Raw genomic sequence first — 16,938 nt, forward strand, 5'->3', positions numbered from 1 at the left:
AAAAAACTAATAAAATGACAACATTACTACAACTGTAACTAAAACTAAAGTAGATAACTAATACAAATCAAACTATATTAGTTTATCCAGTAATCCAAAAAAACAACACTGAGCCAAACACACATGCTAAAATAACAACAACTTGTTATTGACACATAGTAAGAAATGGTTATAAAAAAAAACTGAAACAGAAGTGAAACAAGTAGTAGGAAAGAGGAGAAATAAAAAGCGATACTTATCCTTTGCCGGTGTCCCTGCCCGGTGGAGTCGCACGGTAGAGTCGATGGTCTTTATGCTCTTCGGTCTTCACACGAGGAGAGCTTCACACGACCGCAGCCGCGGTAAACTAAGCTTTTTTTTTTAATTAATTGAACAAACTCAAATTGAATTCAGCTGGACACACTTTCCTGTTTATCACAACTAATGGCCAAGCAAAACTTCAAATATTAAGTCATTTTATTCATATTTTGAATGAGATTATATATTTTTTTTTTTCCATTTTCATTTAAATTTGATTTCAAGTTTTAATATTTATTTTGTTGTGTTTTGTCATGTTTAGTAGTTTTTGTTTTGAAAAAATTTGAAAAGTTTATAATTTTAGTAGGTTTACACACAGGTATGTAGATTTTTTTTCTTAGTTCATTGACAGCTAGTTAACAAGGCAACAGTTCTCATTTTCATTAAGTTTTTATTGTTTCATTTTTTTTATTTATTAAGTATTTTTATTGTATTTATATTGTATATTTTCAGTTAACATGTAGTTTAAATAACAAGTAGCATGACTTTAGTTGTAGTTAAGATCTTCCTCTGTACCTGGATGGCAGGTGTTGAAGTCCAGACCGGATTCTGCCGGCTGCAGCAGGCGCTCGATGATCCCACGGCATAGCAGAGACGGAGAGAAAACCACCGGCCGTTTGCTGAAGACCTGAACCATCTGAACCAGACTGAACGGGATCAGCTGCTCCTCATGACCTACAAACACGCGTTCAGAACTCACAATATTCGCTCTGATTGGTTAAATGTTAGAGTGGGCGGGGCTTACGGTTACTGAGTGTGTAGAGCACTGGACTGGACGAAGCAACCTTGCGACAGTTTGCCACGACCGCTTTAATTAGCCGAACGTGCTCAGGGTTTTTCTTAAAGAACTACGGACAGAGACAAAACAAACAGCTCAGTGTCTGTGAGAGACAGACAGAAATAGACAGACAGACAGACCCTCACCTTCCTCCTGCACTGATTCTGTTCAAGCGCCATCGTACGAAGTCTCACCAACAGCAGCTGCTGAGCCCTGAACGAGAAAAACACGAGTCTGACATGTTTTATGCGACATCAGACAGATATTTAACATTAAATATCCACATCATCTGAATATTTGCATACTGAATTTACAATTTGTTGCTTTATTAGAGCAGATTGTGTCAACATGCATACATTCATTCATTTAAATGTTTTTTATATATATATATATATAGAAAAAGCTCCTCTGAGATATAAAAAAAAAAAAACTTTTACAGGGTTTTAAAAGAAATACGAAGACAAAATAGCAGAAAAAATACTAATAAAATAACATACATAAATTAAACAACATTAAAAAACATTTGTAGATTCAATCACTAAATAATGAATTTCAAATGTTTCAAAAACAACAAATGATATGAGTTTATTCCACCCCGAAACACCAATTATTTGCTTTTTAAATAATTTTTTGTCAGTACAATTAAAAGGATATTTGTCACGATCTCTAGCTGGAGTTCCCGTGAGCTTCGCTAGAGGGCACTCCATTACAGACTCTTGCCTCTTTTCCCCGGACTTCATTACAGAATACTGAGCCATACCCAGATCCAGCGCCTTTATTCAGTTATCCAGGCCAAACATGAATCAAGCAGCACAAGTTATGCGACTCCGTCAAGGTGAGTGGCCCATTGAGGAGTATGTGTCGGACTTTATTGAACTGGCTCACTTAATCTCATTTGACGAGGTGTGTTTAATGATACTTTTTCGGGGAGGACTATCTTAACCACTCACTTCGTGTATGCCGCTGCACAGCCCTAACTGGACATTAGAACATTACATCGATCTTGCACTGCAATTGAGTGGTTCTGCTTTTACTGTGGGGGTCGTAGAGGAGCAACGCGATTCTTCCACAGTGTCCGCCATTCCAGAGCCTGGTCCCGCTATGGCTACCAACTCAGAGACTTTCCACAAGATGGCTGTCAATCCAGAGTCTCGTCCCGTCATGGCTGCCATTCCAGAGTCTCGTCCCATCATGGCTGCCGTTCCAGAGTCTCGTCCCATCGTGGCCGCCGTTCCAGAGTCTCGTCCCGTCATGGCTGCCATTCCAGAGTCCTGTCCCGTTGCGGCCGCCGTTCCAGAGTCTCGTCCCATCATGGCCGCCATTCCAGAGACTCTTCACATCATGCTGACCATGCCCCAGTGACTCAAGGTCAGTCCCAAGGCGTCTGAGACTGGCATCCAGTATAGAGGATCTGCTGCAGAACCTTCAGAGGCAGCGGCATCCGCCTTTGAACTCTTTGCCTGTCCAGCCACGGCCAAGGAGGCCATTGATGAACTCTCTGCCTGTCCTGTCACGGCTATGGAGGCCGTCTGTGAACTCTCTGCCTGTCCTGTCACGGCTATGGAGGCCGTCTGTGAACTCTCTGCCTATCCTGTCATGGCTATGGAGGCTGTCTGTGAATACTCTTCCTGTCCTGTTACGGCCAAGGAGGTCGGTTCTGAACTCTGTAACTGTCTTATCATGGCCAAGAAGGCCGGTCCCGAACTCTCTGTTTGTCCTGTAATGACCAAGGAGGTTGCTTCCGAACTCTCTGACAGTCCTGTCTTTGCCAAAAGGGTTGATCTCGTACTTTCTGTTTGCCCTGCAATGACCAGGGAGGTCGTTTCTGAACTCTCTGTCTGTCCAGCCACGGTCAAAAGGGCTGCCCCTGAAATCTCTGCTCACCCTGTTTCGGCCAAAGATGCCATTTCTGAACTGTCTGCCAATCCTGTTACGGCCACTGAGGCCGTTGTTAAACTCTCTGTGCTCTATGTTCCAGTTCTGCCTGATCCGCCTTGGTGGTATCCTGCACCATCAGATCCGCTGAAGTGGTCTTTAGCTCCATCAGCTCGAGGAGCCGTGGGCATCTTCGGTCCCATCTGCTCAGCTGTGGTGGCCATCTGCTCCGCCGTGGGGGTCTTCAATCCCCTCTACTCTGCTTTGGTGGTCGTCTGCGCTGCCGTGGGAACCTCCGGTCCTGTCTGCTCTGCTGTGGTGGTCATCTGCGCCGCCGTGGGGATATTCGGTCCCATCTGCTCTGCTGTGGTGGTCTTCTGCTCTGCCCTGGTGGTCCTTAGCTCCACCCTGGCTCCCTGCTCCACCGGCCCGGCCCTGGCTCCATGCTCCGCCCTGGGACCCTGCTCCACCTTGGCTTCCTGCTCCACCTGCTCTGCCCTGGTACCCTGCTCCGCCAACTCTGCCTCAGTCTCCAGGTCTTCCACCACTGCATGGACCTGGCCCTCCATTCCTCCCCGTTCCGACCTCCGGTCCACCTCCCTTTAGTCTATTCGGTTTGGAGCGTCTGGAAGCCACTCCTTGGTGGGGGGCTCTGTCACGATCTCTAGCTGGAGTTCCCGTGAGCTTCGCTAGAGGGCTCTCCATTACAGACTCTTGCCTCTTTTCCCTGGACTTCATTCCCCATAATCCTTTGCCTGGACTCATTATCACTGATTGCATTCACCTGTGTCTTGTTACCTCATCTGTCTCACCCTATTTAAAGCCTGGTTTCTCTCTTTCGCATGGCTCAGTATTGAATGTCTAGCCCTAGTTCCTGTGTTTTTCTGAGTTTCTGTGTTCCTTGTTGCCTTGCCTTGCCATGCCATGTTTTTGACCCTGGATTGTTCCTTTGGTTTCTCTCTTTCACATGGCTCAGTATTGAATGTCTAGCCCTAGTTCCTGTGTTTTTCTGAGTTTCTGTGTTCCTTGTTGCCTTGCCTTGCCATGCCATGTTTTTGACCCTGGATTGTTCCTTGTTTTCTGATCGTTTGCTGCCTGCCCCGACCTTTTGTTTGTGTATTGGATTACACTTTTGTCTGCCCTGGATTATACCTGTTTGCTGGTGTTTGACCCTGCCTGTTTGACCACGCTTTTAATAAAGCCTGCACTTGGATCCTCAACTCCGTTGTCACGTCTCCCTCATTACAATGTTAATTAAATTCTTTATAATAACCAATATTTATTTACTGCTCTCAATAGTTGTTGCTTTATTGGAGCTGATTATGTGACTCGTGATGATGCCAACATTTATTTATTTAACCAGGGAAAAAGCCTCTGTGGGATTAATATATATAGGGAGTTAAAAAAACAAACAAAAAAAAAACCTAATAAAACAACATACATAATATGAGTCCATCCCACCCTAAACCAACAATTATGTGCTTTTTAATTGATCTTTAGTCACTACAGTTAAAGGGATGTTATTTTAATTCTTTATAATATTTTAATGTCAGTGTAGTGTTTGTGTGTATTAAGTGTGTACCTGTTGTAGTTTGGCACGGCTCCGGCCTGCAGCGGCGCCCCCGTGTGTTTGTCCACGCGAACGCAGCGCCACTGATATTTGCCGTTGTACCGCGTGTTGGTGACGTGCAGCACGTCGTCACAGCAAACCCTGAGACACGGCGGGTCGCCATGGTGACAGAGGTCAAGGTTCACGCGCACATAGAACGAGTCGGCGCCGGTGAAGGACGGAGATGAGAGTTCAGCAAGTAAGCGAGTGTAACCTGAGATGAGAGCGCAAAGAAACAAATCACTGAATCAGACAATAGAAAATAATCAATGACAAAACAGTCACAATCTCATAATGTTTATCTGAACAAATTGATCAGTTTAAGCACACACTTGATTTAAGAAGGTTTAGATATTAGTAAAAAATACTGATGAAGCACATGTTTGTCTCTCACCGTCAGGATTGTGTGTGTGTTTGAGTGCGTTCGGTTCGGTCCACCACTGCAGTGAGAAATGAGCCACTTCAGCCGTACACTGACTGAGACGAACACGACCCTCGCCGAACAACACCTGATCCAACTGACAATAAAACTTGTGATCTGAATGTGTTTCACTTCCTGTCTGACAGGAAACTGTTTTCTGTCTCTCACCTCCAGTAGTTCACTGCCCTCCTTCAGGCCGCAGATCTGCGCAGGTGAACCCGTCCTCACCATCTGAACAAACACACCCGTCCGGTTTCCACCGATGATAGTGATGTCTCCGGCCAGACTGACGCTTTTGGACGAGGAGGAGAGTGACAGAGACAATCTGAGAAACAAACAAACAGAATAAAGTTGACTGTTTACTGGTGGAGTTGAACCCTGATTGAGATCAATCAAATTTAGCCTGAAAGCAGCCTGTTTCGGGTGCTGATGAAGGGCTTGTACCGTGCTGAGGATGATGAAGGTTCGATCGGGAGAGTTGGAGTCACGTTGATCACATCAGGAGGAAAGAGCTGAGACGGCAGAGAGCTCCACGAACTCAACAGACACGAGTCTGAGTCCTCTACAACACACACACACACACACACACAAACCATTACTAATAACTGAAAAACAAACTGAACTTAAAAAGACACAGACATGAGATGAAAGAGAGATATACTGTAGACTGTAGAGATGTGAATCTTCACTGGCCTCACGATTTGATTTAAATGATTCTCAAAGCCATTTTTTACATAATAATACACACTAGAGTTTAGTTTTGTCACCATACCAATATTTCAGTAGTTGTTACTAAAACCAGTGAAATGCAATGATTCTCAATAACAATTTTAACACCAAAGATGACAAAAAAACACTTATTTGTAACTGTTTTACTACTTTAAATATAGAATTTATAAAATGTAATTATAAAAGTACTCTTTAAAATAATACCAAAATTAATAAGACAATTAGTACATTATAGTTCTAAAGCATATTTAAAGTCAGCTGACACTGACCAGAGTGCTCTACAAAAGACACATAATAAAAAAAGAGTTAAAATAGGTAGTTCAATACAAAATCAGCAAAGAAAAACAACAGATATGCAATGAATAAAATAAATATGATTAAATAAAAATAAATAAATATACAATTAAAAATGCATAATTTGATTTAAAATTTAGAATTAAATGAAGAGCAAAGAAACACATTATGAGCAATAAAACGAGTGTTGAGGTATCTGAAAGTTTTCAAACAAGAACAGTGAGCGATGTTTCTCTTTTTATCAACATTACTGTTGTTTGATTATTATATACATATCCTGTGCAATGAAGTCTGCGATTACCCTAGTATTTCACGTCAACTTTTCAGAATTTTATAGAGGTTCAGAAACATAGGACTTTTGTGTGGAATTGGCAGCAAACTATGGAAGTCTGTTTCCACCAACATGAAAGAAAATCATAATTGTGAATCAATTATTCACTTGATTCAAATCAATCTTATGAATCAATTTAAAGTAGTTGAAGAAAGAATCATGACTCATCAGAGAATCGTTTGTTTCTCCCACCACTAACAGACAGTCAGGTTTGGAGGAAGATGCACAGACAGACAGACAGAGAGTTGTTTCACACACCTGTATGCGGCTCTTTCTCGTCGCTCCCCAAAGAGTTCAGGTCAAACCTGCAAACACACACAGACAGTGAGACACCACTGAATCATGCATCAGGTGTCGTCCTTCACTAGTTTAAGAAGTGACATTAATGTTTAACACAATTTACAGTGTTTGTTTTGTCTTACTCTATGTTTGCTCTGCGGTTAATGGAGTTCATACAGGGAGGAAAGGGAAATGTCGAGAGCCTGTTGATGTCCTTCTCCGTGTTACACTCCTGCACAATCACAAAACATACAGTGAGATTCAAACACAGGACATGATCGTCACTGCACCACATAGTGAAAATACAAATTTATTCACCGGCATGAGCAGATTCTCCTCCGAATTAGAGCAGCAGGAGTCTGTGACACAAACACAACAGCATCAAAAACAACATCAACAAGCTTTACACAATACAGATGGTTTCAAGGCAGCTTCAGGGTAACAAAATAACAGAATAACAGAGTTAATGTTGTAAAATTCATCAATTATGAAACAATCTCAGCTGTAAAGCAGCTCTACAGAAGACAATAGTGGCATTATCCAGTTCAGTTTAGATCAAATTCTGTTTTTATTCGTGTCAGTGCAGTTAAATTGATAATATTACTGAAACTGCACAAATGAACACACATTAACACTCACCTTCAGACTGCTCACAGATCTGAGCTCCAGAGGCTGACTGTAAAAACACAATAACAACATGAGAGAACAAACACACACATGTGCAATGATAAAATAACTGTATGTCTGTGTATGTGAACTCTGACCTTCAGCTGAGCTCTGAGTGTGAGTGGACTGGGACTCAGACCAACTGAACAACACGGCCCGAAACACTGATCCTCGCTGAACAACGACAGGTGAGACTACAGAAACACACGCACATACACACAGGTCAGTGAATGCATAGTATAGTACAGTATAGTATAGTATAGTATAGTATAGCATAGCATAATACAGTGTGATACAGTACAGTGTAATGTAGTACAGAATAGAACAGTACAGTGTAGTATAGTGTAGTGTAGTATAGTACAGTTCAGTGTAGTATAGTGTAGTGTAGTATAGTACAGTTCAGTATAGTACAGTGTAGTGTAGTACACTAAAGTATAGTACAGTATAGTGTTGTACAGTGCAGTATAATGTAGTGTGGTATAGTACAGTTCAGTATAGTACAGTAAAGTGTAGTGTAGTACACTAAAGTATAGTACAGTACAGTATGGTGTAGTACTGTACAGTATAATTCAATGTAGTATAGCACAGTGTAGTATTAATAGTACAGTACAGTGCAATATATTGTAGTATAGTAAAGTACAGTACAGTACTGTACCATGCAGTTTAGCGTAGTGTAGTACAGTACAATATGGTACAGAACAGTTTAGTATAGTACAGTATGGAATGGTACAACAGTATGCATTATAGTCATCAACAGTATATATAGTATATAGCATATTATGATACAGTAGAGTATAATTTAGTACAGTAAAGTGCAATACAGCATAGAACAGTACAGTGCAGCATGCTATGTATTATAGTCTACTTTTTAATATTTTTGTAGTATAGAGTATAGTATAGTATGGTGGCATTATGGTAGTGGTTTTTCAGACACCGACCCCACTTGAGAAGCTCAAGCGTGCCATGTGTATTGTGTAGTGTGTAGTGATGCAGACGTACGCAGTGCATGGAGGTGGTGCTCTGCTCTCTCCGCTCTTGGTTTCTCTCCGTCTCTCTCTGCAGCTGCTCCAGGCTGCTCTGCAGCTCCGCGATACGTTTGCGCAGACGGTTCTTATCCAGGAGGCAGTCGGTGAACTCCAGCTGCAGACTGTCACGACTGCGCAGCGCCTTCAACACACACACAAACAGAAGTGTTTAAGCGCATGTTTATGTATGTGTGTGTGTGTGTGTGTGTGTGTGTGTTTGGTACCTGGTCTCTCTCTCTCTCCAGTTCCATGATCTGGTTGAAGTAGGACACACTCCTGCTCTGCTCAGTCTCCCAGTCCAGCTGCAGAGTCCTGAAGCGCAGCTGCAGCTGCTCACACTGAGACGCCAACTAATTAATACATTGGTCTACAATAGTGAGGACGACTCGCAGAATTGGATATTTACTCAAACATCTATAAAGATCTGTTCGTTATTTTAGTATCATCAATGTACTATTTTAGTTTTTATTCATCTTTTGAATTCGTTTTTATTTTATATTTTCCATTTACTTAAAATTTGAGTTCTTTGGATATGTGGTTTAATCATTTTTATTAGTATTTTTAATGTCTATATAGTTTTTTAGTAATTTTATCAAGCTAAACTAAATGAAAATGAGAAATTTTTTACAAACGTTTTATTTCAACTAGTTGATTTTTTATTATTTTATTTTATTTCAGTTAACATTTATTTCATTTTCAGCAACACCTTTTTATGGTTTTAGTTGTAGTTTCAGTTAACGATAACCCTGATTTATAGTAAAACATGACTTGGTTAATTTACAAGTGTTTTCAATAGTGACATTTAGCGGTAAACAGTATTGAGTTTACTTGAACTGTATTATATTCTGTAGAGCTGCTTTACAGTTGAAAACAAAGATGTACATAATTAGAGTGCTGGAACTAAAGAACATTTTTTTCTGGTTTAGTACAGTAAAAAGCGCCATATGAATGAACCTGACTTTTATTTTGTATGGACCTTTAATTACTTTTATCTTCCAAATGCATATTATTTAAATGTCAAATCCACTTTCACAGTGCAAACCAAACTACTAAGCATACTATCTGTGTCACATATAGGGGAAAACATATGAGTGGAATGTTAGTATTTGATTCCACACTGAGACTATAAACCCCACAGACACACAGAGGTTTGCTCTCACTTTCTCTCTCTGATTCTCGGAGCTCTCCAGCTCCCCCTGCAGTTGAGCGATGGTGCTGCTCAGCTCCTGCCGCTGCTCCGCCGCCTCCCGCCGGTCCTGCTTCAGGATGTCCAACAGAGCCTACAAACACACACGATACATCAGACAACCGACACACACTCCTGTAAGCGTCGGCCGAGCGTCTCGCGTGACTCTGACCTGATTTCCAGAGTTCAGCTCTCTGTTTCTCACGGCAAGCGGTGGTGTCTCCTCCGGTCCTGTGGGGGCGCCGTCACACACTCCGCTGCTTGTGTGATGCGTCAGTGAGGAGGCAGGGCCATCGTGAGCTCGTTTCTCCACCTCCTGTAATCTCTTCCTGAGCTGCTCCACCTGTCCGTGGCATCATCACATGGACACGCCCACTATGAGCCTGACATGAACTGTGTGTATCTGGAGTGTGAAATACTGATGATGTCGACTACCTCTGTGAGCAGATCTCTCTCGCGCGCTGCAGCTTTGCGTTGTTCCTCTAAAGCTCGCGAATATTTCACAGCCTGCTCCAGATGTCTCTCCTTCAGCAAACCCAACTCACGACTGCCAGACTCCCAGTCCTGCCTCAACCTGACCCACAAACACACACATAGAATCAGATCTACATTTATGTGTTTAGCAGGTGCTTTTATCTGAAGTGACTCACAATGCATTTCAAGTACACATTTTTATAAGTTCAAGCATTTCCTACATTTATATGGAGTAATATAACAGACAAAATTAAATACACATATATGGAAATTATTAAAATTGTCATGCGATAAATTGCAATAAATAAAATGTTAGGCGTGAAATATGAACTACATTTATTTGTTCATGAAAAATACATATATGATTATAACAGTTCATTATATAAATAAAAATAAATGAAATTAATGTATTGCACACCTTATTTATGCTGTACAGTATATCATTTTAGTATCACTGAGATGCTTATATTTTAAATTTGATTTTACTGTTCTATTTTTATGTACATTTTTATTTTAGTTAAAGTTTTAGTAATTTTGTTGTGTTTTTTTTTTTCAAATGTCTATACAGATTTTATAAATTTTTATTATAGTTTTAGTTATTTTAGTATAACAGGTTTTTTTTTTTAAATGAAAGTAACAAAAGTGTAAAGTTCGAGACGAAATCAAATGTTAATGTTCTGATATGTGTGTTTTCCTCACCTCTCCTGTTGTATGCGGTCCTGTCGCAGCTCCTGCACTTTGCGCTCAGCTCGACTTCTGTCCTCCTCGGCCATGCGACAGCGCTGAGACAGACGCCGCTCACACACACGACTGCAGTGGAACTGCTCTCGCAGCTTACGAACCTCCAGCAGCAGAAACTGAGTCAGACCCTCAGGACCCTCCTCATCTGCACACACAACATCACAAAAACCACACTAACAAACAGCTAAACCTGCTGCCTGCGTGCTGATTCAAGTCTCTTTCTAGAGGAAGATTTGGGCTCTCTCTCTCTCTCTCTCTCTCTCTCTCTATACAAATATCTAAACATTCTAAAATCAAGTTGAATGAGAAGCAAAATGATTTAAATATTTTATTTCTTGTTTTCTGATCAATTTATCAACATTAATTTATAAATTTGTTCTTGTTTGAAGCATAAACCCACATGATTTTGATAAATTTGTTCCTGTTGTATGCACAAACTGACATATCTTTGATAAAATTGTTCAATTCAATTCAATTCAAGTTTATTTGTATAGCGCTTTTCACGATACAAATCGTTGCAAAGCAACTTTACAGCAAATTAAGTTTCTACAATATTTAGTGGTGACTGTCAGTTAATGTACATATGGCAGAAATGTACGGAAAAATCAATTAAAGACGTAATCAAACAGACGATGAACACTATTAACAGCAATTATTATATGATGCAATCAAACTTATAGCAAAATTTGGTAGTTCTGTTGTTTCAGGGTTGGCATCATCTGAGGTCCTCTGAGGGGTTGGCAATTGTTCTTGTTTTAAGCATAAACCCACTTCATTTTGAGAAAATGTGTCCCTTTTTTTAAGCATAAATTCACCCAATTTTGGTGAGACATTTATCATGCTGTCATACCTCTGAAGTATATAGTATGCACACAGTGCACAGTATGCAAATAATGTTTGGATGACATATTTAATATACATAAGTTCAAAATTAAAAATAACTAAATTTCCAAGAATAATTTATAATATATTCTGTTATATAGTAGTATGCTAGTATAGGATTGTGAACGCAGCCATACTCACCCAGCATGATGGAGCAGCGTTGCGTCGGCTGTTGTCCGGTCAGCTGCGTGAACTGCTCCGGATGGTAAAACTCCAGTGACTCCATGAAGGCCTGGAGACCGCGCTCGCCACGCCCCCTCAGGATGTCCAATAAACGCCCTGAGCACAACAGCCAATCAAATCAGTGCACACGGATACTGACACACACGCCCACCAATCACATCCCACTCCACACTGATTCTCTGCATCCAGATTCACATACTCACACACTCTGAAGTACTGTATGTACTTTCCTCTAGTGATGGGAGAAATGGAGTGAATCAGTTGAACTGAATCAACTGAACCAACTGCTTCGCAAAGTGATTCACCATTGTAAAGAGCTCAGAAAACATGCTGATGACACTGGCTGGTCAAAACTGTGTAAATGCTATCAGAACTCAACCGAACCATGTTGAAAAACATGTTTAAAAGACACTTTTACAACCAATTCCTATTGCAAATGTTTTGATTAAGGAGTCATCTATTAAATGCAATCTAAAAATGCAAATTGATTCACTCGTTTAAAGCTCTTGAAACTAGTCGAAACGGTGTAAATGCAATTAGAACTCAGTCCAAAAATACATAGACACTTTTCATAAAGCAAATGAAAATCTTTTCTACAAGTGTAATCTATTAAACACAGTCTGCGAATGCTAAATGATTCACTCTTTTGAAGCTATTGAAACTGGGCAAAATGGTGTACATGCAGTAAGAACTCACACAGACTTTTTCAAAGCAATTGCAAATGTTTCCATGATTTGGTTACTTAGTACTTTCTTTGTTTTCCATTTATGCACACGTTTGTTATTAAAACTGAACCATAAAGCTGACCCAAAATGAGTTAAAAACATGTTAGACACTGGTTCATTGAATTCAGCAGATTTTTTTTAAATGTCAGAAATAGTAGTATGTTGCAAAACAAACACTTGCAATAGTATTTTTTCTTTTTTCATGACTCAAATTCTCATATTCACTACATCTTCAATTTATTTATTATACTTGATATTTTTTGATAAATAAATTGACTTTTTTTGGGTAAGAATCTGTCAATTTTTCTGGTAGACTGCAATTGCTGTTTGGTCTTTGACAGTCATAAAAAAATAATTGAAAATTCAAACTCGCAATATAAATGCTTTTTCTCTGGCTTTTGTTTTTTACGTTTTTTTATTTTATTATACATGTCTTTTTATACCACTTCACGTAAGTCCTTTGGCATGAATAAAGAGGCAGCGTTTGGAAGGCGTCCATCACTACTTCATGTGTCATGTTTTGCATCTCACCGGCTCTGCTGATCCTCAGCGGATACTGACTGGAGTTCAGCACCTCGTCCTCGTCCTGCTCGTCGATAACCTTGCACTGTCGCAGATACGGCGTCAACTTTGCCGGGTTTAAAATGCGGGTCAGTTTGTGTCGCACTCCTTCCACTCGCTCCCACAGCTCCTCGTGCTTCTCCTCCTCTAACGGAGACATGAGCGAACTCTCGTCTCCCAGCGGCCATTCACCTGCGAAGAAAAACAAAACAAAAAACAGAAGACTTTTATGATCTTACAATCATAACACGATGCGCAAAACTCCGCATTTGAACAGTCAATAGCAAATACTTAAACTAATAACTAAGAAAAAAATTCACTTAAAAAAATGCAAACGTGAATGGATGGAAAAATGATGGGAAAATAATTTGTTTCTTCTCAGGTCGATTTGCTAAAAGCACATTCATTCAAAATCATTCAAGTATTTATTTAAAGGGGTGGTTCATTGCGATTTCACTTTTTTAAGGTTAGTTAGTGTGTAATGTTGCTGTTTGAGCATAAACAATATCTGCAAAGTTACGAAGCTGAAAGTTCAATGCAAATGGAGATGTCGTCTTTTAAAGGGGTCAAAGTTGAGAAAATAGAGCTTTTATTTGTGGAGAAAATCTGCACTGGACCTGAATCAACACAAATCACTTCTTATTCAAACCTGACTTGCTTAAATTAATTTTTTTAAGAAAAAAATTCACTTAAAAAAATGCAAACGTGAATGGATGGAAAAATGATGGGAAAATAATTTGTTTCTTCTCAGGTCGATTTGCTAAAAGAACATTCATTCAAAATCATTCAAGTATTTATTTAAAGGGGTGGTTCATTGCGATTTCACTTTTTTAAGGTTAGTTAGTGTGTAATGTTGCTGTTTGAGCATAAACAATATCTGCAAAGTTACGAAGCTGAAAGTTCAATGCAAATGGAGATGTCGTCTTTTAAAGGTGCACGTGAAAATCTGTTCATATATGAATCGCGATTCTGTCTTCTAAGGATTCTAATGGATTCACAAGTTTCAAAATCAATGTTCTAAAGCAGCGGTTCTTGATACTGTTACCCTCTGCTCTGCACACACTCTGCATCTCTCTCTCTCTCTCTCTCTTATTCAGCTCAGCTCCAGCAATGAACTGTTCTAATTATACACTTATTTTCACATAGCTATGAGAAGCGTTAAACATGGACGCGCGTGCAGTTGCTGTACTGTATTAAAGCTTTAATCAGGATAAAACCGTATATTAAAAGCTAACATAAGCAGTAGCATTTACAAATAACAGCGTATATAAAAGTATGAGACAACACCAAACAAAAAACATAGGCCTACCATTAAAAGCCGTGCTTGCACAGGTTCTGCACGATCCTCTTCAAGAATATCCTCTGATTCTCAATCGAGCTCAAACTGATAAGCGATATTAACGACGTCATTGTTTACAATACAAACGGAGCACATGCCGCTGAGGAGAGGGGCGGGACGTTTAGATGCACACTAGAGGCGGTTTAGCCAATCACAACACACTGGGCTAGCTAACCAATCAGAGCCCATCACCTATTTCTGAGGGAGGGGCTTCATAAAAGCAGGAAATGATCAGCGCGTTTCTCAGAGAAGGGACAGAGCGGTGTGGAATAAAGGTAAATTATGTGAAAAATAATGCGTTTTTTAAAAAGCGAAAGCATTAACACATGTTAGACTGCACCCCATTAACACAATCAAGCCTAGAAAAAACCCAGTGAACCACCCCTTTAAAAAGGCGAACAAATGCATGCAACGCTCTCACAGCAATTCAAAACTATTTTACACGGTAAAAAAATATTTTTAGGTATAAGTTGTAAATAAAAATTATTCGAGTAAGTTTTATAAGAAAATACAATTTCAGTCTTTCTACCACAAAAAAGTCAATGTTTTCTAATGTGTTACTTGCTGTTTCTTTGTAATTGCGAACTTTACTAGCAATTTCTGAGTGAAAATTGTTTTCTACACCAGGTTTTTATTTGTATTTATTTATTTTTTCAGTTTATGTATTGGTGAACTGGTATCTTTGTATGATATCGAACAATCTCATTCACTCAGTTTGTTTTTGTATGATATTTATGCTCCACTGATGGTTTAGAGGTGGACTTTCAAGCTGACTTTTTTCGAAAAACAAAACAAAAAAACATTTATGTTGAAATCACATCATAAAAATTCACACAAAATGACCTCCTCTTAAAATAGTTTGGTTTTCTCATGAGATTGGGGTGAATGCATGTGATGAAGGTAATATCACAGAATCACACAATACGCAGATGTGAGAATCAAATTCACCGCATGAAGAGCAAAAGATCTCACTGCTGGGGAATGCAGACCGTACCATCCAGACCTCTCACTGCACACGAGATATAATCAGAGAAACAGACCGATAACGCTGCTGGAGGGAAACAAAAACTGCACTTTCATCCAGGCCTGCTTATACCTGCACACCAAAATGTTACTGCTCTGAGGTTTCTCGGGAGACTTGACGTAGATATCCGTTACGATTCATTTAACCATCACCTTTGTCTAGATACTTCTACTAAAAATCCTTCACAGGAATAAAAACACATCCTAACGACTCATCCAGTGAGAGCGCAGAGCTATAAAATCATTCATGTTGAGATCTTTTAATGTTGAGTTCTTCATGTTGAGAACTTTTAATCGCAGACTTTGTCAAATCTGAGCAGAGTTTGAGGCATTAAAAAGGTCTTATTTGTGATTTTCTCGTCTAGAAGCACAAAAATACACTGTTTCAGACCTCTCACTGCACACGAGATATAATCAGAGAAACAGACCGATAACGCTGCTGGAGGGAAACAAAAACTGCACTTTCATCCAGGCCTGCTTATACCTGCACACCAAAATGTTACTGCTCTGAGGTTTTCGGGAGACTTGATGTAGATATCCGTTACGATTCATTTAACCATCACCCTTGTCTAGATACTTCTACTAAAAATCCTTCACAGGAATAAAAACACATCCTAACGACTCATCCAGTGAGAGCGCAGAGCTATAAAATCATTCATGTTGAGATCTTTTAATGTTGAGTTCTTCATGTTGAGAACTTTTAATCGCAGACTTTGTCAAATCTGAGCAGAGTTTGAGGCATTAAAAAGGTCTTATTTGTGATTTTCTCGTCTAGAAGCACAAAAATACACTGTTTCCAAACAAACTCTGGTCTTCGTCCTGAGAGATGATGAAGATTAGGGGTGTGTGAGGGGTTTGTGTGCCTCTGTGTTCAGGTCAGGCAGGTCCAAACACATGCTGGAATCTCAATGAATGCCTCATAGTGAAGGAATCCAGTGCAGGGAACTACAAAACATGACTGTACACTAACACAAGCACGCTACACACATACACTATAATAGACTACATTATAAACAAAACACACAACACTACAGTAATATAAACAGTCAGTGCTAACATAAAAATACTAATATGCTAAACTTAAGTTGTAAATAAAACAAAGATTATTGAAGTTAAAAAAACTTACTCTTTCAGTCTTAAATTTTCATGTTTAATTCACTTGCACTTCAGTTTAACTTGTAACCCTTTGTAATTACTTGTGAAATTGACTACAAATTTTTGAGTGAAATTTGTTTCAGCATAAATCCTACACCATTTATTTTTCATTATAGTACACTAACTGACACTATACAAGCAATCGACTTCATTGCACACTAATAGTGAAAACAAGAATGAGACAATCACCTGTGCGCCGCCCCATAATGTCGCATCGATCATTGAATCAAACATTTCATTCATTAGTTGATCTTATTATTAATTGATCTTAAAGTTCTTACCGCTCATGATCCGCAGGTGATGAACGAGTGAGATTAGAGGAATGAAAACAACAGCGACACTTCAGACTCTCTCTCTCTCTCTCT

At 39.6% G+C, this 16,938-nt stretch overlaps 1 protein-coding gene across 1 annotated transcript in view; it reads right to left on the reverse strand.

The window, feature by feature from the left end:
* LOC107711547 (caspase recruitment domain-containing protein 10-like) overlaps positions 1-16,932 on the reverse strand; it is a 19,217-nt gene extending 2,285 nt beyond the window's left edge. Inside the window, exons 1-21 of the mRNA XM_016516536.1 lie at positions 16,855-16,932; positions 13,027-13,248; positions 11,729-11,866; positions 10,664-10,850; positions 9,926-10,064; positions 9,663-9,833; positions 9,465-9,584; positions 8,529-8,654; positions 8,279-8,446; positions 7,378-7,473; positions 7,253-7,289; positions 6,932-6,972; positions 6,757-6,845; positions 6,593-6,639; positions 5,425-5,542; positions 5,149-5,305; positions 4,954-5,077; positions 4,533-4,773; positions 1,222-1,288; positions 1,043-1,145; positions 814-972 (exon numbers count right to left, since the gene is read on the reverse strand). Coding sequence (XP_016372022.1) covers positions 814-972; positions 1,043-1,145; positions 1,222-1,288; positions 4,533-4,773; positions 4,954-5,077; positions 5,149-5,305; positions 5,425-5,542; positions 6,593-6,639; positions 6,757-6,845; positions 6,932-6,972; positions 7,253-7,289; positions 7,378-7,473; positions 8,279-8,446; positions 8,529-8,654; positions 9,465-9,584; positions 9,663-9,833; positions 9,926-10,064; positions 10,664-10,850; positions 11,729-11,866; positions 13,027-13,248; positions 16,855-16,861 — 2,557 coding nt within the window. The 5' untranslated portion in view covers positions 16,862-16,932. The remainder of the gene's footprint in view (positions 1-813; positions 973-1,042; positions 1,146-1,221; positions 1,289-4,532; positions 4,774-4,953; positions 5,078-5,148; positions 5,306-5,424; positions 5,543-6,592; positions 6,640-6,756; positions 6,846-6,931; positions 6,973-7,252; positions 7,290-7,377; positions 7,474-8,278; positions 8,447-8,528; positions 8,655-9,464; positions 9,585-9,662; positions 9,834-9,925; positions 10,065-10,663; positions 10,851-11,728; positions 11,867-13,026; positions 13,249-16,854) is intronic.
* Between the last annotated feature and the right edge of the window lie 6 nt (positions 16,933-16,938).

The sequence above is a fragment of the Sinocyclocheilus rhinocerous genome, unplaced genomic scaffold (genome assembly GCF_001515625.1).
Source record: "Sinocyclocheilus rhinocerous isolate Xijiao unplaced genomic scaffold, SAMN03320098_v1.1 scaffold6895, whole genome shotgun sequence".
Lineage (NCBI taxonomy): Eukaryota > Metazoa > Chordata > Actinopteri > Cypriniformes > Cyprinidae > Sinocyclocheilus > Sinocyclocheilus rhinocerous.